The sequence below is a fragment of the Passer domesticus genome, chromosome 20 (genome assembly GCF_036417665.1).
Source record: "Passer domesticus isolate bPasDom1 chromosome 20, bPasDom1.hap1, whole genome shotgun sequence".
Taxonomy (NCBI): Eukaryota; Metazoa; Chordata; class Aves; order Passeriformes; family Passeridae; genus Passer; species Passer domesticus.
The window spans coordinates 8,923,913-8,946,125 of record NC_087493.1 but is presented as its reverse complement, the minus strand read 5'-3'; the positions used below and the strand labels follow the sequence as shown (position 1 = coordinate 8,946,125).

At 51.6% G+C, this 22,213-nt stretch overlaps 1 protein-coding gene across 1 annotated transcript in view; it reads right to left on the bottom strand.

The window, feature by feature from the left end:
- The window catches only part of MGAT5B (alpha-1,6-mannosylglycoprotein 6-beta-N-acetylglucosaminyltransferase B), a 69,338-nt gene that overhangs the window by 21,797 nt on the left and 25,328 nt on the right, over positions 1 to 22,213 (bottom strand). The window contains exons 4-8 of the mRNA XM_064395298.1: positions 10,100 to 10,212; positions 8,941 to 9,014; positions 7,335 to 7,505; positions 6,413 to 6,577; positions 5,272 to 5,441 (exon numbers count right to left, since the gene is read on the bottom strand). Of these exons, the coding sequence (XP_064251368.1) occupies positions 5,272 to 5,441; positions 6,413 to 6,577; positions 7,335 to 7,505; positions 8,941 to 9,014; positions 10,100 to 10,212 (693 nt within the window). The remainder of the gene's footprint in view (positions 1 to 5,271; positions 5,442 to 6,412; positions 6,578 to 7,334; positions 7,506 to 8,940; positions 9,015 to 10,099; positions 10,213 to 22,213) is intronic.

Sequence of the window (22,213 nt, the reverse complement as noted above, 5' to 3'; positions counted from 1 at the left end):
CAGGACTAAATGGATCTCGTGGGCATCTCCTGGCAGCCTGGGCCAATATTTTGTGTTATATTTAATTGCATCTTCTCTGCCCACATCTGCTGCCATCAGCAAGGCTGAGAACAGAGCAGGGAGCCTGTTCTCACTGCTCCCTCAGCTGCAAGAGCCCAGCAGGCACAGGGATGTTATCCAGGGGTGAAAGGTGCCAGAGCCAGGCCTGAGCAGCTCCCAGGGGTCTGTGACAAGCCCATCACAACCAACAAGTGCAAATCTAAGTCCACAAAATGAACATCCTACTGCCTGCCTTCTGCCCCCAGCTCTTCCCCTGCTGGAATGAACACCAGCTGGAAATGAGGATTTCCAAGCAATTTCAGCACCTGCAATGGTTTCACTTTTGCAAGGTGCACCTGGACTGTTTCTCTGGTTCATCATTGATCTTGTATGACACAGCCCTACCCTTCCAGGGAGGAAGTTCAGTAATCCTTTTATTTATTTCCAAGACCTGGAGACTCAAAAGACAGTGCCAGAACAAACACTTCTTTCTGGTCGGAGACTCAGCAAATATGAAGGAACTTCCCAGGAAAGGAGAAATCAATACTTGGATTCCTGCAGGGAGCAGCAGAAACTGAGCACTCACGTGCTGGTAGTGCCTGGGCAGACCCTGGGACAGATGGGCTGTACTCCTGCTGTCCCAGCTGCTCCAGCAGCTCCAATAAAATGGAGAAATTCTCCCCCTGTGAGGGTGATGAGGCCCTGGCAGAGGCTGCCCAGAGAAGCTGTGGCTGCCCCATCCATGGGAGTGCCCAAAGCCAGGTTGGACTCGAGTACCAGGAGCACCTGCTAAAGGCTGGAGGCTCCTCCCCAGTGGTGCAGAGCTGATCAATCCACAGCCTTCCCCTGCAGCTCCATCAGGATCACACGGAACCAGCCACTTCTGGCTGTTTCCACAAGCAGCTCCTTCCTCTCCCACACAACAGCAGGACTGGTTTCGCCAGCTGGTGAGGGGAGTGAAGCCAGAGCCTGGGCATGGCACAGGTTTTCATGTGAACAGATGTGAGACAGAAAGATGGCTTTAATCTGCCAGGAGACAATCAGAAATGTGCTTTCTGGACATCGTGTTTCCATCTGAACAGCCCTTTGTGCAGCTTGAGCACACCTCGGTGAGTGCAGAAAGAGCAGGAAAATCGCGGCTCTCGCTGTGTGCCAGGCACTGGGAGGAGATGGGGCAGTGGGAGCAGAGCCAAGTCCCACCACAGCTCCAAGGCTCCATCCTCCCCACCCCAGCACAGGGAGGGTGGCTCAGCACCCAAACCACAGCAGGAAAGGGCTCCCAGCACAGGGTACAGGCACGTGCTGCAAATCCAGTGCTTTGCCAGGACTAGAATTAAGAGTCCAGAACTTGACACAGGAGCAATTAAGCTCTGGGAGTGCTTTGTAAAGCCCTGACCCCAAGAGGCATCAAATCCCATTTTCTTCGACTTTCTGTCCTGCTTTATGAGCAGTTAATTTCGAGGGAACCATTGAGAAAATCACCTTTCAGTGCTTTTCTGAACTCCGCAGCAGCTCACGGCTCTGCAGCCCCTTCTCCCCCAGCCTCTCCCTTAGCCCCAGAAAAGCCACTGGACCTGCCAGGATGACCACTCCCATGGCTCAAGGATGAGGGTAGGAGCTGGAGCATCCAGGAGTGCCCCTTGTGCTGCTTCTCCCAGGGAAAAAGGCTGAGAGGATCCTTCCTGCCTGACCCCAGGGCGCAGGGGCTCCAGAGGAAAAGCCTCAGTTTATTAAAGCTTTTTTTGTGGGCTCAGCCATTGCTCCAAAGTGCTGCTTGTAATTTTCCAGCATTTACTCATGAACTGCCTCATTAACAACCCAGCTCAGAGCTTTCAGGCACTTCCCACTCCTCCCCTAGCAAGCAACAACACCAACACTGGCCTGGATTCTCACCTCCCTGAAAGCACTTTTGGGCTACCAACTCAGCACCAGGGGTCTTCAGCAAGAATCAAGTGTTGCTGTTCAGATTTGGGGTTCAGCTTCTTCCCTCCCTGCTTCAAGACAAGGCTCAAAATGTTGCTGGCTGCCCACCCAGCACAAATCTCAGAGAGAAAACAGCTCCTGGCTCCCTGCTCCAGCTCGGCAGTTCATTTTCCTCCTGGGAAGATGCACACAGAAACACGGAATGGTTTGGGTTGGAAGGGAACAGATAACCCTGTGATTCACCCCTTGCCTCTCCAGAGGCACCAGAAGCAGCTCACAAATTCACTGGGAGTTCAAAGGAGAATAAACACCTGCACTTAGCTCAGCTACAGGAGAAAAAATAGCCCCTGATAGGACCCAGCAGTGGAATTCACAGATCTTGAAATCTGTAGTGGGTAAAAGATAACGCAAATAAACTGGCCCTGAAAAACCAGAGCTGAGCTGCATGGCTGTGATCTCAGACCTCACAGGGACATTTGGACAATGCCAGGCTTAGCTGGGGATGAAGCCTGCAGATTCCCTGAGCTCCTTATCTTTGTTCCAGATTAGCATCAGTCCCTAAACCAGAGGAAGAAGCATTTGACACCCCTGGCCCTCACTGTTGGGCAGGGAGAGGTGCCCAGCACACACATGGGTGTCACACTCCCAGCATGTTTTCACCCTCAGCCCTTCATCACCAGCTTTTTTGACCAGGGCCTTACTTCTCCTCCTTCATTTTCTTGATCCTCAGCATTCCTGACCCACTCCAGACCACCTCCAGGCACTGCTGCATTGCAATCAATACAGATGCTAATCATGAACAGCTCTCAGATAACCACTGGCTGAAGTGTATGCAGGCAAATCTTCCAGTGATCCCTTGCCAATGATCAATACACGCAGAAAAATCAGCTCAGAAATTTGAAGAGACAAAAAAACCCCAAAAAAAACAAAAACCAAACCAAACCAGGAGAGAGGTTAATCTGTGCTGAATAATTTATGGGCTCCAGTGAAGGCTTTGCTGGGCTGGAGCAGCTACAGCTCCCAGCCATGAAAAGAGCATAACAAGGATGGATTCAACATTTCACACCGCTGGAGCAAAATACCCCCAAACCCACCCAACACTGCTGCAAGGAGTCTCCAGGATGGGAGAGGATAAATTCAGGCTCAGTCTACAGAGCTGCAAAGCTTTGCTGTTTCAAGGGGGTGCAGGAGGGACAGGAGTCAGAGTGCCTGGGTTGCCACTTCCCAAGGACAGGGATTTAGCTTTGCTGCATCCCCCAGCCCTTTGTGCATCCCTGGCTCTCCGCAGCCCTTGTTCAAAGCTGTGGCTACAGGTAAAATGCCTCCAGGCTTTAAGGAAGAGCCCAAGATTAACTCTTAGCACACCTCAGGACTAATTACTCATGTTCTGCTAAGCCTCCCACTCGCTCCTGGTCAGGCAAAAGCTTTTCCCAGCACGCCTTAGAGGCAGCAGCCCAGCAGCAGGGATGTCACTGACACATCTGCAGGATCCAGCACCAGGATTGCTGGCACCACTCGTTCCTCCCCTCAGAACCTCTGCCCCTCTGTGACACATCTAACCCATCTCCTGATGGGCTGCACAAAGGTGCCCGTGGTGACCCTCCAAGCGGGGCTTGGTCTCCAGAGGGACAGAGGGGACGTGGTTGCATCCCCAGCTCCTGCCTCCACTCACCCCAGCCCATCAACATGAAAGTGAGCACTCGACGTGGGTGTCCAGCATTTAAAACATCACCAAAGGCACTGGACGTGTGCTGGGGGAGGTGGGGACAGTTTCTGGGACACAGAGAAGGGCAAGATGTGCAGCCCCAGCCTGGCTCGCTCACTTCCCATCTCAGCTACCCAGGAGAAGAGACGGAGCTGCATCCCAAGGGACACATCCAAATCCACGTCAGAGGAGGAGCTCTCATCACTGAGAAGTGACGTGGAAGCTCCCAGGCTTCTGGCAAGGGCAAAATACTACAGGCAGCAGAGCAGCTCTCGCCAGAGTCACAGAGGGAAACGGGTGCTGCAGAAGCACCCCGTGAGAGCCGGCAGCTCCTTCCCCTCCCTAAACAACCACCAGGAGGTTTGTCATTATAGAACACAAACAAGAACCACACAGCAACAACAACACAACCCTCCCAGCCATTAACTCCTTTCATCCTTGACTACACGGGTATTATTTAGCATGTCACTCCTGCCTCTTTGAGGAGATGCTGCCTCTCGCATTAGGACCGGGATTTTTTTGAAGTTAATTAGTTAGGAGCTAATTCCATCCATTAATTCTGAAATGCTGCAAGGGGTGGGTTGGGTTTTTTTGTTGTTTTTCTCCAGGATTGTTGGGTTTTTATCACTCCCTTTCCAGCATGGCTCATTATGTGGCTGATGCTGGCTTAGCATCTCCCAAAGCCTGCCCAATCCTCGAGGCAGCTTCAGGCTCTTCTTGATTTATAACCCATCTAATTTGCAATTTCCCTGGTACTTGCCCTCCACTTGGGAGGGGAGCAAACCTTATGAGGCGACAGAAGGCAGCAGTGTCAGCCCAGTAATAGCAGAACAGCAGAGAGGAACAGGGCCCACTGTTAGCTTCTCCCTCTTTTTCCATCTAATATTGGTCCCTCTTGGAGACTCTCATCCTGTGTTGCCCCATGTCCCTCAGCAGAAAGAACCACTCCCTCTGTGAGGAGTGCCTCCAGCAGCAACAAATCCCCTCACATGTCCCCAGGTCACCCCCACCACCTCCTGAGGTGGGACAACTTGGGGACCACCACCCCCTGCAAAGGATGCACGGGAAGGGAAGGGAAGGGAAGGGAAGGGAAGGGAAGGGAAGGGAAGGGAAGGGAAGGGAAGGGAAGGGAAGGGAAGGGAAGGGAAGGGAAGGGAAGGGAAGGGAAGGGAAGGGAAGGGAAGGGAAGGGAAGGGAAGGGAAGGGAAGGGAAGGGAAGGGAAGGGAAGGGAAGGGAAGGGAAGGGAAGGGAAGGGAAGGGAAGGTCACTGCTCAACCACCAGCAAAGCCAGCTCCAGGCAGGTGTCAGGGGACACAGGTGATGCTGTGTGCTGGTGGCAGGCAACCATTCTACTCAGATCCAGCACTGAAGCCACAGCACAGAGCCCTGCTCCAGATATGTCCACATCAGCTTCATGCAAAGCATCACCTTACATCAATCCTTCCCACTTTCCTGGGATGCAGGAGGGGATCTCTCCCAGCCACAATGCTGGTTGTACAGTACAGCACCAGCACTGTCTGAGATGCAGGTGGGCAAAGAGCCTCCCCCAGCCTTCTCAGACCTGGTGCTTCCACCCAAGACCTCGATGCAGCCCAGCACCCACCTCTGCAGCTCCTTCAGGGAGACTGTGACCCTCAGGCTGTGTCCCAGCATGAAGAGGGCAGCCAGGATGTCAGCCCACTGCACCATCTCACCCAGAGGGCCTCCCTTCAGCACCCGTGGGCTGAAAACGTCCCCCGACTCCTCCGTCAGGAAGCCAATATGGACCAGGATCTGCAGAGACAAGGAGAGGGGTCAGCACTGGGGAAAGGGACAATCTGGGTTTTCCTTGATTCCCTCCAGCTCCTTTGCAGGCTGTGATTACTCAGGGAGCTCAGTCAGGTGTGCAGACAAATGATCTATGTCCAGTTAGCACAGACCCAATGGCCAGAGCGTGGCCCTTTGGCTGCCACTCTGTGTCCCGGGGCCTGGCTCGTGCTCTCTGTGTACATCACAGCCTGAACCACGGGCTGGAGCTGGATTTCCCAGCAGAGAGGGGCCAAAGGCCCAATAGAAACACCACCAGGAGGGCCAGGAACCTCAGCTTATCCTCAGAGGAGATCTGTCACACTCCAATGGCAGCCAGACACCATCTCCACCCACCAGAACCCCTTTCCAAAATCCACCCCACTGTCACAAATCCACCAGTCCTGTCACATCCCAAATGCCCGTGGAGTCATGCCCATGGACAACAGACCAACCCTACAGACCCACATGTGGCATTCGCATTCTCTGGGAAAATCCCTTTGCCCAGGATTTTTCTCCTGGGAAGCTGAGAAGCCTCAGAAAAAGGAAAACAATTCTTATTTCATTTGCTTCTCCTCCGTTTTGCTCATGTGGAATGTGCTTGGAGATTGTTTACCCACAGGTGATTGTTTCATTGGATTCTGGTGTGAGTTATTTTGACTCATTGGCTAATCAGGGCCAAGCTGTGTCGGGACTCTGGAAAGAGTCACAAGTTTTCATTGATATATTTTTAGCCTTCTGTAAGTATCCTTTCTGTATTCTTTAGCATAGTATAGTTTAGTATAGCATAGTATTGTTTAATATCATAGTATCATAAAATAATAAATTAGCCTTCTGAGAGCATGGAGTCAGAGTCATCATTCCTTCCTTCATCGGGGCACCCCACAAACACAATACCCACACGCTGCCATAAATGAATTTTCCTCCCAGCTGGCTCCCCTCCCCGAGAACCCCCGTACGTGTTTCTGGTCCCACTGCCGTCCCGCCAGCCTCTGCTCCAGGCGCCGCGCCGCCCGCAGCCACTGCTGGGCCAGGTGCCGGATCCTCTTCTTCATGAAGCTCAGGGACTCCTTGCCCGTGCCGATGAGCTCCAGCAGGCGAGCCAGGTCCCTCCGGAAAGCTGCCTAGGGAAGGAGCAGGCTCTGCACGGTGAGTGTAGGGAAAGCAGCCGCCAGAGGAGCCCCCGGGCTGCCCCGCGGCCTGGGGGAGGTTTGTCCATCTCAGCAGAGGTGATCTGAGCCCTTCCTGCTGCCCTGGAGCCGTGGCAGCTCCTCCACTTCATGCCCCAAATCCCAGAGGGATCCCACTGCACGCAGGGCTCCTCGTGAGAACCCAGATTCCTCAGCAGAGGAAAGGCATGGATGTGTTGGAGTGGAGGAGTGGAGGCCACAAAAATGATCAGAGGGATGAAGCATCTCTGCTGTGGAGACAGACTGGGGGAGCCTGGACAAGAGAAGGCTCCAGAGAGATTTTCTTGCAACCTTTCCATACTTACAGGGACTTACAAAAAGACAGGAACAGAATTTTTAGCAGGGCCTGTTGCAACAGGACAAGGAGTGATGGCTTCAAACTGACTCAGAATAGACATAAAGAGGAAACTTTTCGTGGTGAGGGTGATAAAGCACTGGCACAGGTTGCAAAGAGAGGTGGTGGATGCTCCATCCCTTGAAACATTGAAGGCCAGGTCGGGCAGGCCTTGGAACAACCTCTTCTACTGCAAGGTTCCCTGCCCACAAAATCCCTTCCAACCCCAACCACGCGGTGATTCTGTGAAAACCCACGTCAGGCATCATGGCCGTGCTGACAACGAATGTTTATTCCCACTGATGCTTCCCCACACAAACCCCTGGCCCAGCAGAAGCCAGGCTGGGCCCACCTTACCTGCGCCCGCGGTGGCGGTGGCGGCGAGGGCACGGCCACCGTCCGGTTTCGCCAGGGCAGGGGGGGACAGAACCACTCGACCTCGCTGAGGTAGATGAGGAAGGAGCACTCGGTGCCGTCCACGCCAAAGAACGCATAGCAGGGGTCAGAGGTCCAGCGGGCCCTCATCCACTGCGAGGGGCAAAGAAACACATGAGGCCCATGAAGGAGGTGTGCCAGCCCTGCCAGCTGCCCCTGCTATGGAAAAGCTCTGTTCTCTGTCCCTTTCTCTGCCTGGCAGATAAAAATGAAGGGCAGAGGGTGGAAAAAGGGCTGCAAACCCAGCCCCAGTGCCACGGGGCTGGTGTTCACCCACTCGGGGCCTCCAGGGAATGCGGGGCAGAGGAAGAGCCAGGAAGGTTTGCTGGGGGCTCCCTGGGTTTCTAGCACTGGTGCCAGCCTTCCCCAGGGGCACAGCCATTAATCTCCAGGAAATTATGCACCATAGGGATTTCTTCTGGCTGGCTTTGCTGGGGAGCTGCTGATCTCATTGCCCCTGGAGCAGCAGGGCAGGAGACAGATCTGCCAGCAGTCCCCAGGGATGATTTCACACAGAGGAGAATAACCAGGGACCAGAGCAGCGATTCATCATCCCCCACAACGGCTTTTGCCAGCCTCTTCCTAATTCAACTACAAAAACAAATCTGCTCAGGGACGGGTTGCTGTGCCCAATCTGTAAAGCACAGCAATCACCAAGAGGGGAGATGGGGTTACAGCCTTCCACAATTGCATTACATCCCGAATTTACTCAAATTGTGAAAGGAAAGGATGGCTAACATCCCTGGAAGTGAAAAATCCACATCATTTTCTTGTTCCTCCCACATCATTTTCTCACAACCTTCAACATCTTTCCAGAGAGACTGGGCCCTGCAGAAGCCTGAGCTTGAAGCATGTTGGGAAGAGGAGGGAAAAGAGCAATGCTTTTAATTAGTTGATGTAAATATGCTCTCTGACAAAGCCATCATGCTCTGGGCCAAGTGCCAGGCCGCTTTCCAGTATGAAGAGCAGGTTGGGTCAGGCAGGACTGATTGAGATGGAGGTTCTGGCCACCTGAACGAGCTGCTGCTCTGGGCAGTGCTGGGCTTAATCCCCAGGCACCAGGGAATGCTCCAGATATTCAGAGGTGATGTGCCAGAGCTTCCTCCTCACTGTGCTTCTGGAATTGGATGCACAGACTGCAGGCAGGGAGGGCTGCAGGCAGAGGTGGTCTCACAGCTGGTTCTGCTGCAGCCTCTGGCTCCAATGCTTTGTACCACTCCACCTAAAGGTATATTTGGGGAGGGTATTACTGGGGCAAACAATCCCATTTCTGTAGCAAAGGCTGCCAGAGAAGGTTGGACACCTCCCTTGTGTTTTCTCCTCAAAGCACAGCGCTGCTTTGCTTTCCACGCCTTTGGCTCTGCTGCTCCTCCTTCAATGGGCTGCACCTTTCCAACATTAACAGACATTTTATTCTGGAAAACATCCCATTCCCCATTGTTCTTCCCAGTTTAACCCCCAGGGTCACTGCTTTGGGCCCTTCCATCCCAGCTGGAGACCCTCTCCCACACAGGGGACCCCAACTCACCTCCACCTTGCCAGCACAGTCGGGGTACTTGGGATCCCTGGGCACCTCACACTGATCCCTCCTGCCTTCCATCACTGCAGAAAGACAGTTTGGGCATGGGGAGAGCTGGGGCATGACAGAGGAGCAGCTGGAAACACTGTGAGGAGAATGGGATGGGATGGGATGGGATGGGATGGGATGGGATGGGATGGGATGGGATGGGATGGGATGGGATGGGATGGGATGGGATGGGATGGGATGGGATGGGACAGGGCTGGCAGCCCCCAAGCATGTTCACTGGTGCCACAGCTGGGCTGGCAGACAGCCCCATCCCACTGGATGGAGCAGGACATTAAGGTGTGAAGCATCTTCAGCATCCTTCCCAAATCAGGGAACAAACAGAGGAAACCACCCTGCTTCAATGCTGGGAATGTTCACTTTCCCTAAATCTCAGCAGGTGCATTTCCAACACTTCCCTGCACCCTCTGCCTGGTTCAGACCCCAAATTCCACCTATCCCCACTCTTATAAGGAGGCTGCAGGATCTGGGGAAGTACTTGACAGCCTTTAAGCTGTAAACTTGCAATAAAAGCTGTCCTGCTGAGCTGCCGGAAGAAGACTCAGCCCCCAGGGTGAGTTCCAGAATAAGCCACAAAGTGGTTAAAATGGCATCAGGATCTTTTCTCCCCTCATGGCTGGGTCAATAAAAGCCACCAGCCCCCCCCCTAAGCCTTCCTTTGCCCATAATTGCAAAGCAAGAGGTGCAAGAGGGAGTGGAAGCATCTTCAGCCTACACCCCAAGAACCACACAGGCATTTGGGGAAACATCTGCAGAGCCCAGCTGCCCTCCCAGCAGTGCCACAATGGGATGGGAATGTCTCTCCTGGTGCTGGATCCCAGCCCCTGTGAATCTGGATCCAAACCACCAAATTCTTCTATCCAAGTGCTTGTGCTGGCACTGCTCCTCACCTTTAATTTTGCATTTAATTCCCCAGCATTTATTCCTGTCAGCCATTCTGATTTGTCACCACTCATCCAGGCACAAGTTTCCCAAGGAAGGCAGCCTCAAGATCAGCCTCCATTTCTGGGACTTTTACCAAATTTGTCATGGCTGGACCTTCCCACGGGCACGGCACAACACACAGGGGGTTTGGGGCACGGGGACCCCCAGGGCCACTGACCTTTCCCATTCAGGAGGCTGTTCCGGAGAATCTGATCCACCTTTATGGCAATGTCCGACACGTTCTGAGCTATGGCCTGGATCCTCTCCATCAGCCCAGCTGCTGGCTGGAACCTGGGAAAGAAACCAAATTAACCCCGAGAACTTGATGGCTCCCAGTGGTGACACTCAGAGGTGCTCAAAGAGAAATCCATGCCCTTGGAAGCTGCCAGCAGATTGAATATAGCTCCAGGATGAAACATAGGAATGCCTAGTGCAGCATTGAGCAGGCAAAGAAGTCACTGCCTTCCAGGAGGTTTGATTGAAAACCTATTTAAATCAATGTTTTATACATATTCTGCCATTTTTTGAAGTGTGCTGTTAAACATGGATCCACCTGTGCATTTTATGTGGGGAAAATATTAAATAGACTGGCAAGAAAATGTTTTTTCTTGTTTCAGATGTGCTGTGTTTGAAAATCCTCTGCTGTGATAATTGGTCTTGCAGTAGGAAGCTGTGTTGAGGAAAAAAAAAAAGAGAAAAAGAATAAAAATACAGAGAAAATAAGGTAAAACTGAGGATGGCTGAGGAAGTTCATGGGCTTGGAGCAGAGTGGTGAAAAACACACAGGACACATGGATGTCCTGAGCCAGCCCATCCACTAAAGGTGGGGATCAGTTTCTCCTCCTGAGGAACAAGTGATAGGACAAAACAAAACAGCCTCAATTTTCACCTGAGGAAGTTTAGATTGGATATCAGTAACAATTTCTTCACTGGAAGTGAGGCCAGGCATTGGAGCCTGCCAGGGGAAGCAGTGGAATCATCATCCCTGGAAGCATCCCAAAAATACCCAGATGTGGTTCTTAGGGACAGGGTTTAGTGGTGGGCTTCGCAGTGCTGGGTTAATGGTTGGACTCGATGATATCAGAGGTGTTTTCCAGCCTCAGTGATTGTGAGTTTCAGGTGAGTGGATTTGCAGCAAGGAGCAGCAGTCAGGGCTGTGCAGGGACAGGGAGCAGGGGCTGAGCTGGGGATGGCAGCCCCAGGAAAGCTCACAGGAACCTTCCACCAAGGCTTGGATCCCAGCAGCTTGGATTGCTGCACGTGCTTCCATGGAATCAAACCTGGAATCAACACTGTCCTGGGTGAACAGCCCCAGTGAAGTGATCCAAGGAACACGTTGTGTGAACAGGAAAACAGAACCCTGTAAAAAGGCCTGGTGTCAATTAAAACCTGGTGTAAGCTGGAAAAAGGCAAAGAGAATTCCATCCATGACCAGTGGAGCCCTGCCAGGCCTGACAAGGAGCGAGCCCTCCCACTCCAACACCTCTCCTGTGTCTTGGTTTGAACAGACAGGTGTCTGCTGAGGAAGGCAGGAGTCTCCCTTGAAATGGAAAATGCAAATCCCTCCTTCTGAATTATTACAATTTTGAAATTAAGGGGCTCTCAGGAAAAGATATGGGAATAGGAATAACAGTTCTCTACTAGGAAAAAAGAATACATATATAAAAATAAAAATGCAGTAATACAAAACAACACTGCCAGAGTCAGAGCAGGCCGTGTCCCCTGTGTCAGGGTGGTGGCACAGTCCCATCCCATGGGGGCTCAGCCCTCCTGCAGTGCCAGCTGTGCTTCTGCTGGAGCAGGGATCCTGCACAACGGGGGAGTTTTCCTCTGCAGCTCCAGGGCTGCTGGAGATGGGCCTGCTCTTCCTCTGGGAATGCAGGGCAGAAGAAAGCTGCTCCTCTGGGAATGCAGGGGGCAAAGGCTGCTGGGCTGTTCCAGGCTCAGATTGTATCCAGGTAGGAATGCTTGGCTCCTCCCCTGGGCGGAGCATCTCCCCATGGGATGCTGGAATTGGATCAGCCCTGCAGGGACACTCCCTGGCCATGGACAGTAGAGATCTGCTGGAGGGAGGATTGGCTGTGGGAGAGATAAAGAAAACTGCCCCATGAACAGAAAATAACTGCCCCACCTCTGACAGATGGTGATAGAATACACACCCGCAGCCCATCTTGCATTTCCAACCTAAGATACCTGCCATTTCCACCACAAACAGCCACCACGTCTCCACGAGTTATCTCAGTAAATAATCTCCCCTTCTGCAGTGTTTGGGTTGTAAGTTTTCCCTCTTGCTGCCATTGAGGTCATTATAATACAAGAGAATGTCACACGCAGTGAGCAAAACCAAAAGGGCTACCTTGAATACTCGTGGAACAAAAAATATGTGCTGATGTCAGGTCCTTCGTGGTGAAGTTTTATGTTTGTTCTCCAGCAGATCAGTGAACCCGAAGGCTGGGATTTAAAGTACCTCTGTCCTCAAGGCTAAAAAAATCCTGGTTTTATGAACCGACACTGCTTCAGTTGTTGATTTAAAGTCCATTTGCCAGCAGCGAGCAGCCCACATTTTTCCTTCTGGCATGGTTTATGACCATCAATATTCAGGCTGCATATCTCCACAGGGAGCCACTGATCTTGGGCTTTTAAGAAATAATAATTAAATGCAGAGGACACCATTGCCCCCAAGTCACTTCCAACCTTTGCAGAAAATAAACCCCAGGTATCCTGCTGTAACCGTTGCAGCAGGGAGGCTGCTCGTGAGGCCCTGGGAAAATATGGGCACAAAAATAACCTGAGATAAGCTCTGCTTGTCAGCATGGCTCCAAGGAGATAAAATTGTCCTGGTCTGAAAGCTCGCAAACCCCCATTTCTGCAAGCCTTTTTCCACCAGCAAGCAGCCTCAGACCCTGCAGGTGATGAAGAGACACTCAGTAAACACATGGGATGGGCAGTTTAGGAGGAAACATCAAAAGGATGCAGTGAATTTAGAGCCAGTGAGCCCAAACTCTTCTTTTTAACAGGAAAAGGATGTGGGCTTGGTGAAGATGCACCCCAGGTTTCTCCATCACTCATGGCAAAGATCTTCCCAGAAGCTATCCCAATCCTCACTTGCTCCCAAACACCCAAGGAACCAGGTGAGCCTCAAAAATCAACAGCAACCTCAGTCCCCACCTCCTCACTGATGACCTCCAGACCTTGACTCAGCTAGGGCTGAGCACTGGGCAGCCACAAAAATGCTCAAACAAAAATCAGGATCCTAAATAAATCCTAAATAAATGGCTTTCTTCCCACACAGCCTTGTCCTGCCAGGCAGCCACAGTGCTGGGTGATGGAGCTGGCTCAGGCTCTGTGCCAGATTGCCCAGCTCTTGTGAAGCTACAGCTGCTCCCCAAACACAGAGATTTTACCTTAAAGCCCTTTGATGCAAAATGTATTTCTGAGCATCGCACTCCAGTCCTCCAGACAAGCCAGGCATCGCACGAGCACCACAAGGCTTTCCCCAAAACACACAGGATTACTGGAAAGGGACACTAAAAATGTCCACCATGACTCCTGGAACATATGAATGTGATGCCTTGTGAAGGCTGACCTAGAACAGAGGCTGGACAGAGCTAAAGGATAAAGCAGGGATTTATGAAAAGGCCTCCATGGATCCACCTTGGGCAGCACAAGAGCCCAGCCAGGGCTGCACCCAAGATGAACTAAAATGGTCCCAAAATGCACGATGGTCACGGGGTCTCTCCCTGGGATCAGCTCTGCTCCATGTGCACATTGCAGTTCATTGTCCAATTCCAGCTTTAGCCCATCCAGTCCCATCCTGCTTGTTTTTCTCTCTCCAGCCCACGGTGTTTGTGCTCTTGGGGCTGAGATTTGGATCATTTGTCCTTGGTTCCCAGCTAGAGCAGGAATTGTTTTGTCTCCCTGCTCTGTGCAGAGAGCTCACCATCCCCTGATATGAACCTAGACCCACACACTGAAGCAGCACAGAATCTGAAAAATAGAAAAGCTAAACCTGAGGCATCAAAAGGAGAGGGAGAAAAGTAGAAAAGCCGCTTTGAAACACAGAACCAGGCTCAGATCTCCCATGCTCCTCACCCTTGCATGTCAAACTGGATGTCTCCAAACCCTCGTGGGGTTTTTCTGAGCGAAGGATTTCACACCTGGGGAGAAGAGCCACTCTCCCAGCTGGGAGCACTGACAGGTCCCAGTGTTTGTGTCTGCTGGGTAACAAGGCCATCACGGGAGCAGCAAATTTTGTGTAAGGCATTAAGGAGGTGACAAGCAGGTTAAGCATAAGTTACATCAACTATCAGCACAGCGATTTGTCACCCAGGCGGGGGACAAGAAAATAAGGCATTTAAAGGTGTATCTGCAATGTGAAAAGGTTCTGTGTGCCTCGTGGGAGTTTGATGCCTTGTTGTTAGTAACTGGAGACACGAGGAAGGACAAGGTAAGTGGTTTATTCTGCTCAACAGCAGCAGGAATATCCCACCACGTGGTTGATCCAAGCCAGGATGCCAGCACAGCCCTTGCCAGCCCAGCAGAAAAAGAATCTCCTTTCTTCCAGCACCACCACTGCCCAGGGAGCAGATTTGTGCCTTTTCCCTTCCTGCTTTTTAAATTTTTCCATAGTGACATGCTAAATGCCACCAAAATGTGCTGGCACTGTGCCAGCTATTGAAACTACACTAAATTACCACAGCTTTTCTAGAACAATTTTTTCCCTGGGACCTTAAAAGCGTTTACTACAGCAAGTACAGTATTTTTACTCCTAACCATCAATATAGATTCGTCTTTATTATTTTCAGATTTATATTTCCCCCCGTTGATTAAGATTCAGATCACACTGTGCCTTATAATGCTCTGTATACAGTATTCATTTCCTTTCAAAAACTGCTATTAAGATGTATCTTTCCCCACTGACAGATCATTTGCCATAGAATATAGCCGGAGGTTGGGTTTTCTGTCACTTTTTTATGCATTAATTTGGTTCCCTTCACTTTGCTCTTGTCCCCAACTCCACAGCACCAGCTCGGATCCAGCCTGTTTATCCCTTTACAAACCGCTGTATTTTTATTGCCTTTTATAAAAGTGGCATTATGAAAAGATGAATCTCTTTCTCTTTGTGTGTTGTCTTCATAATACAAGCCCTAAACATATTTGCTTGCTCATCCGATATTTCTTGCTATTAACTTGTGAAAGCCATGGCTTTGGGAAGACCAATACAGATGGAGAAAAGCAGATGTTCTGAAGATAATACATCAACAAATTCAGCATTTGCACAGAGCAGTTTACCAAAGGATTTCCACTTGCTCACATCCAGTGTCTGTGCTGCCATTTGCCTCTTTAAATATTTTTTTAAGTTTTTTTTGCCCAAAGACCCAAAGCAGAGCAGAAAGCAGCAGGGCTGGTGCTGCTCTTTCACTGCTCTGGGGACACAAATCACATCCAACCCCACAGCAGCCTCAGTCTCCAGGCCAGAGAGCTGAAATCCCACAGGGAAGAGAAAGGGAATGCCAAGGGAAAAAGGATCTGTCCTGTCCTCCTGGTTCCTGCTGCAGGTTGTTGCCTGTTCAAACAGCTGGGACATCTCCAGGAAAAATGAGCCCCAAGGGCATCACCAGCAGGTCACCCTGAGGGCTCAGGCTGCTCTTCCCATCCATCCATCTGCCTCTTCATCCCCAACCCCCTCCAGTGGGGAACACTCAGAGTCACCCAGCTCTGGGCAGTCACCCACTCAGTGGCTGGAAAGCTGAGGAGTCCCAGGGATGTAGGGAAAAACTCTCATCCGAGTGCTGGATAACAAAAAAAGTCATTAAAATGTCCAAGAAGATGGAGAAATTAAAAGCTTTGCTCCACTAACATAAGAGAATAGAAATAAAACTCATCCATGCTGGAGGAAGAACATTTCTGGGAGATCCATGCCCTGGTGTGAATCTCCACATCCTCTCTGGGATGGCTTGTATCCAAAAACCCAGAAGCCAGGGCTGCCCATGTGGGAGAGGGCAGGACACAGACCCAGGGGGGTTATTGGGTGGCTGATGCTCTGTCTAAAATTTGTGTCACAGTCCCCTGACACCAGTGACCCCAAGACAGGAGGTGCAGCACGAGAGGCTTGGGAGGCTCAGCTGTGCAGTTTCTATCTATTGGCCTTGTAACCCTGGATTTAATCCTCATCATCCAGTGCTGTTCCCCTGGCTTGGATGAGCAGCCAGGCCTTGTCTGAGTGCTGGTCCTGGTGGTGGGAGGGCAGCACACCCCGTGCTGTGGTGGGAAGCACAGGGAGGGTTCCACATCCTGCCCCACTTGGGAAAGCTCAGACCCCCAGCGAGCAGAGCAAAAGCCCAAAGCTCTGCTCATGATCAGCATGGTGGAAATTTAGAGTCATCCTGGAGGAAAAAAGTGCAGGGGCTGAGGCACAGCTGCTTTGCTCCCCCCTGGAGTGGGCTCTGCAGGTCACTCAGCCCCTCGGTGCCTTTCCTGACACTGGACAAGGACAGGGATGTGGCACCTGGCTTTGCATGTGTGAGAAGGTCCCTTCCACTGAGAAGTGGGTTTATTCTTCACAGGCTGCTCCTGCCAGTTAACTGGAGGAGAAATCAAAATGAAATTAAAATATTCTTAAAAAAAAAAAAAACAGAGGGCAGCATTTGTTCCCAGTGTAATTTCTGGGGTCTCTGTACTTCCCAAGGTTTTCCACCTCAGGGTGACACAAACGGCTCCATCTCCCCTCCACAAACACCTGGGTAAAGGCCTGAGCTCGCTCTGGCCATGTTTGTGCTCACTGGGAATTCACCCTGGGAAAATATCCCAGAGAACATGACTTGGGATGGGAGCATTCCCTGGAAACTCATTTGAAGCAAATACCAGATGATGCATGGCAGAGCCCTGACTGAACTGCTCCAACACCAAGTTACATAATAAATCACATAATAAACTCAGGAGCATTTAACTCACTAAAGCACTTCCATTTATTCTCATTTCAGTTGATTGTGGGTGATATTTCTCACACAAATACTTTTCTAAAAGACCCTGAGCCAACCCAAAGCTTGTGGCTGCACACCCCAGGGGGGAATACTGACATTTCAGTGAGCTGGCAATAAACTTCATGAAAAAAAATGATGAAAAGCAGCTTTGCAACCAAATCCTGTAGCTCACCAGCACAGCCAGCAAAGTATAACCAACGCCATTAGTTAAAATATTTTATCAATGCTATAAAGTGCTTTGAGATCTTCCCCAAGCAGAACACAAAGCTGAAGCCACAAGCCCAAACTTTCATTTTCCTCCTGACCCTCAGAGCAGAACTGGGCTGAACCACAGGCCTGGGCAGCTGTGGGTTTATTTATGGGATCACAGGGGTCATGAAAAGGAGGGTTATGGGATCACCACTTTGTTGGGGCATAAATCAGATATATTTATCTACAGGCCTGAGTAGCCTGACGCAGGCTGGGAGAAACCCCTCCAGTGAGCTGGGGAGGCATTGCCAGCCTCACAGGCTGGACTAAGAGGGACCTGCCTAAAAGTGAGACCAAAACCACCAGTTTAATCCCAATCCTTGGGCAGAGGATCCCCTGGGGCAAGATACATTCCTCAGCCCCCATTTCTCTGCCAGCTGTGTGTTTGGTGCTCATGCTCTGTTTAATTTGAGCAGGAGTATTTTGGCAGCCTGTGTTTCCACTGCCAGCACTGCACCCTGCCCTGACAGCCCTTTCCATCGTGTCCATGCCCCAAGCTGGGAAGCCCCTGAGCACATCCCTCTGTCTGCTCCAAAATCAGGGGATCTGCTGGAGGTTAACAGGCTCTGATTTTCCTTGTGGGGTACAGCAGACACACAGGCTGGGTAAAGGCAGCCCCACACCACCACTGCCCAGCCCTGCCCCTGTGCAGCCACCCAAAAATAACCACAGCACAAAAACACCACCGACTGCACTTGGCCTCAGGTGCTCATTCAAGGAGCTTCATTTACCAGCCCTGTGATGAAGCAGTTTCCAGTGTGCCAATGGAAATAAAATATTTATTTGGCATGGAAATTAAAATAAAATAAAATAAAATAAAATAAAATAAAATAAAATAAAATAAAATAAAATAAAATAAAATAAAATAAAATAAAATAAAATAAAATAAAATAAAATCAGAAAGCACGGCCTATTGCTGAATTAAGTTCAGCAAATTGAGCAGGAGGTGCTGGGGGAGGTGCAAGCCTGGGAGCAGGAGGGAAGGGTGTGAGTGACCTGGGCACACCTTGGCACCTGTCCTATCCCCATGCTGGTGATGCCCAGCACCATTTGGGCTGTGGGGCTCTTCCATGAGGCCACAGCCCTTCTGGAAATGCGAGGTGCATGGATGGACCCTGCTGACCTGCTAGCAGCACACAGACACTGCCCTGCTCTGCCTTAGAGAGAAAAGCAATTTATCTCATCTGCCCAGGCCTGAATTCCCCCATTTATGTCCTCTCCTGATGCTGATGGGGACTCCAGACTGGCAGTGAGGCCCTACACTGTGCCCATCCTCTGCAAGTAACACTGAAATGGGGGTGCTCAGCCTGGAGAAAAGGAGACTCAGGGGTGCCCTCATCACTCTCACAGCTCCTGAAAGGTGCCTGTGCTCAGCTGGGGCTGGGCTCTCTCTCCAGGCAGCACTGACACAACCAGAGCACACAGTCCAAGGGAAATATAGGTTGGAGATCAGGAAAAAGTTTTTCACAGCAAGGTGATAAAGTTCTGGAGTGGCTGCCCGGGGAGGTGGTGCAGTCACCATCCCTGGGTGTGTTTAACAAAGCCTGGATGGGGCACTGGGGGCCAGGGTTTGGTTGAGGTGTTGGGGCTGGGTTGGACTCCATGATCCTGAAGGTCTCTTCCAACCCAGTGATCCTGTGAAATCATCCAGGGCCAGGCTGGAGCCATCCTCAGGAGCTGGTAAGAAACAACTCACCACCTCTGCCAGGGTGTGGGACCTGTGAGGAAGGTGAGTGCTGGGGAGGAAGGCTCCTGTCTCCTGCTGCACCCCTGCTCCTGCAGCAGAACCAACACCCAGCAAAGCCAGGCTGGACCACAGGGTGGGTTTTACCTTCCCTGGGCTGCTCTGAGCAGCTTTGCCCCCTCCCCTTGCTGCAGCCCCCCCGAGACCCTCAGGAGATGGGAGGCAATGCTCAGAGGGATCCAGGGCTGCTCCAGGCTCACCTGGGCAGCAGGAGAGCACAGCCCTGGCAGTGATTTCATTGCAGCCAGCTCACCAGCAGCAACAATTCAGGAATTAATAGAGCCGGGCTGGCAGGATGCAGGAACATCATCCATTTAGTGTCATATTGCGAGACTTTTAATTACTGGGGGAATATGGAGTCATGTAATGATTACAAGAACAAATACTTAAAGTGTGTGGAAATTAACTGAGCCTTGGCAGTAATTAAGCTTGAAGATTAATCAGTCGTTAGCAAATAACACCCTGTGCAGGCTAACCACCACGTGGGGAGAGGGATGACCAGGAACACCAGTGCTGCAGACCCCAGCCTTCCCCTGTGCCATGTCCCTGGGGGATGAGGTGGGCAGGGGCAGCCCAGCTCCTGGAAAAGGGATTTTCCAAGCCCCAGCACTGCTGGGTTACAGTGCCAGCTTGGGTCAGCCCCTTCAGACCCCTCCTCCCCTCCCTCCCTCCTAAGCACTTTTCAGCAAGAGATCAACACTTCCCCTGCAAACTAATATTTCCCTTGCCCAGTAAACAGCTCTCCAGGAGGCTTCCATAAGTACTCCTAATTTCCTTCCCCTCTGATGATTTACGAGGGTTGCATTCAATTAACAGCAGTATTGATTTTCCTGCAGCTGACTGGCAGCCTGCTCGCCCTCGTTAGGGAATCCATCCTTCCCCTCCCAGCACGGGCAGGGTTTGGGCAGGATGCAGGCAGCAGGGAGCCCAGGCAGGGCTGGAGAAGGGATCCAGCAACCCCCGGGGTTCACAGGTGCAGCCTGTGTGCCATCCCACAAAACCTTTGGGCAGCTCTTCTAAAGGGAAGAAAATTGGAGTGGGACATTTGGGTTTTTCAAGAGTTTTATCTAAAGCATTGCAAGGGGCTGGAAATTCAGGCACCTGTGGAATATTTGATCAGACAGCCCCAGCAGAGCAAGAAAGATTTTGCAGCTTGGGAAGGAGGCTTTCCAAGGCAGGCCGTTAATGCCACCCTGCATGTACAGACTTTTCCTTGCACTTTCCAAGGGGTAAAGCCACGCCAAGCCTCTGCTGGAGAAGTACAGTGCTCACAGGTTATTCCATAAAGCTCAGCAAAGCCTTCACCTCCTTCCTCTCAGCTGGAGCTCTGCAAAACCCAGCCCTCCTGACTCCACTGGAGATCCAGCCTTAAGCAGGAGAGCACTTTGTAAAAACAAGAATTAATCCACTTTTGGGCAGCTGGAAGCACAAAGCCCACGCTGGCAGCTGTGCAGAGCGGGAAGGAGACGAAGGCAGCAGCCGTGCCAAGCAGGGACGCTTTGAAGACTAAAATCCCTTTGAAATTACCACCCTTTAATTGTATTATCTTCCCCTGACAGCCTCAAGTCGGTCACTGGTGATCAAAGAGACAGAGACAGGGAGGGAAGGAGACAAGCCCGTGGTGGAATCCCGGGATCCTGACGAGGAACAGCACCCGGGTGTCTCCGTGGGGCTGATCCGGGCCCAGGAGTCATTGCTGGGTCCAGGGGCAGCTGGAGGTGCCCATTCCCACCTCAGCACAGGGGTCCCCAGGACTGCAGCTGGTTACCCTCGAAGGGACAGGGATCTCAGCACCCAGACTCCACAGGGTTTGACACCAGCTGCTTTTGGATTCCCCCGGGATGCTCTGCTCAGCTCCTGAGAGCACCCGGAGCTGTGGGATCAGCACAGAGCCAGGCTCTGCTCAGAGCAGAACAGCTCTGAACCCTTCCAGCTGCCTCATGCACCCCTCAGAGGGCAGCAGGGACCAGGACAAGCCAAGAAAGGTCACTCTGGATGAGGCAGCATGTGTGGCAGCAGAGGTGGAGCCACTCAAACCTGCTGAGACACCTCCAACACATCACATCCCCTCTGGGTGCAGCCCTCAGCCAGAGCCAGGGCTGCAGGGAAGGGAGGGAGCACTCAGGAAATGCTTCCCAAGTGTTGGCAAATGCTGCCAGTGCTTCATTAGGGACTGCCACAGCAAAATCCCCCCACAAGAAACTCCCCCCTGGTGGCTGCTCCACCTGGAGATGCTCTGCCCCATGACCACAACGGGATCTTCAGAGGCCAGGTGAGAACAAGGAGAGGACAGAGATGGGTTTGGATGCAGAATCAAGTGAAGAGAATTTATTTCTCTTTAGGGGTGAATTATGAGGAGCAAAAGGTGACAAACTCATTGCCCCTGACTTTCCATTCCTGCAAATTAAGACATCTGTGATCTCAGCCACTCAGGCCCATCTGAGCACACACACAAAACCTGAGGCTCTTTTGATGTGGGTCCATCAGCTGCAATCCTCTCTTCAGGTGATGGCCCCGAAGCCATCACTCCCACAGCAGATCTGAAACAGCAAATCCCATCTGCAGCCATTGCTGCCAGCCCACAGAAACGCTTTTAAGTTTCTCTCTTGGCTGCTGGTGTAGAGAAACAACCATCACCTGAAATTACTGGTTCTTTTAACACAAGACTGGCCAAGAAAATCGTTCCATGTGAGCAAGCACCTTCCAGTGGCTGGCTGTAATAGTCCTGTCCACTCCTCTCTGGAATTATTGGTGATCTCATTCTCTTGGGTACCAGCCAGCCTTGGAACAACAAAATCCCCAGCACCTACCATGGCTGAGGCAAATTGTATTTTCTCAGTGCTGGAAATGATGCTACATAAAAGGCAGGGCCACGCATCCCACGGCTGCCCCTGCAGCTCTAGCTCAGGTGTGCAGGTACTGTGGCAGAGCTCAGCCTTTAATTACAGGCTCACTGACTCTGTTTGCTGTTACAGGCACAAAAGAGGCTCGTGAGGAAAGCGAGGGAGAGGGATGGAAATGCTGATGGGAGCAGGGAAGAGCGCAGTGATGGCAGGAGGTGGAGGTGGGAATGTTGAGAGGGATCCAGCAGGATGCAGCACAGCTCCTGTGCTGTCAGCAGAGAACAGAGCAGGGGTGACCCCTGCACGTCACATCCCTGCCATCCACCTCTCCTGTGTCACCCGAGGCTCCACCTGAGCAAAATCCACACTGGCATCTTTTCCACACTGCCAAGTTTGTCCCAGGTGCTGCCCCTGTGGTTTTTCATCTCTGCTCCCCCACCACCAGTTACCATTTGAGCACTGACACCCAAATT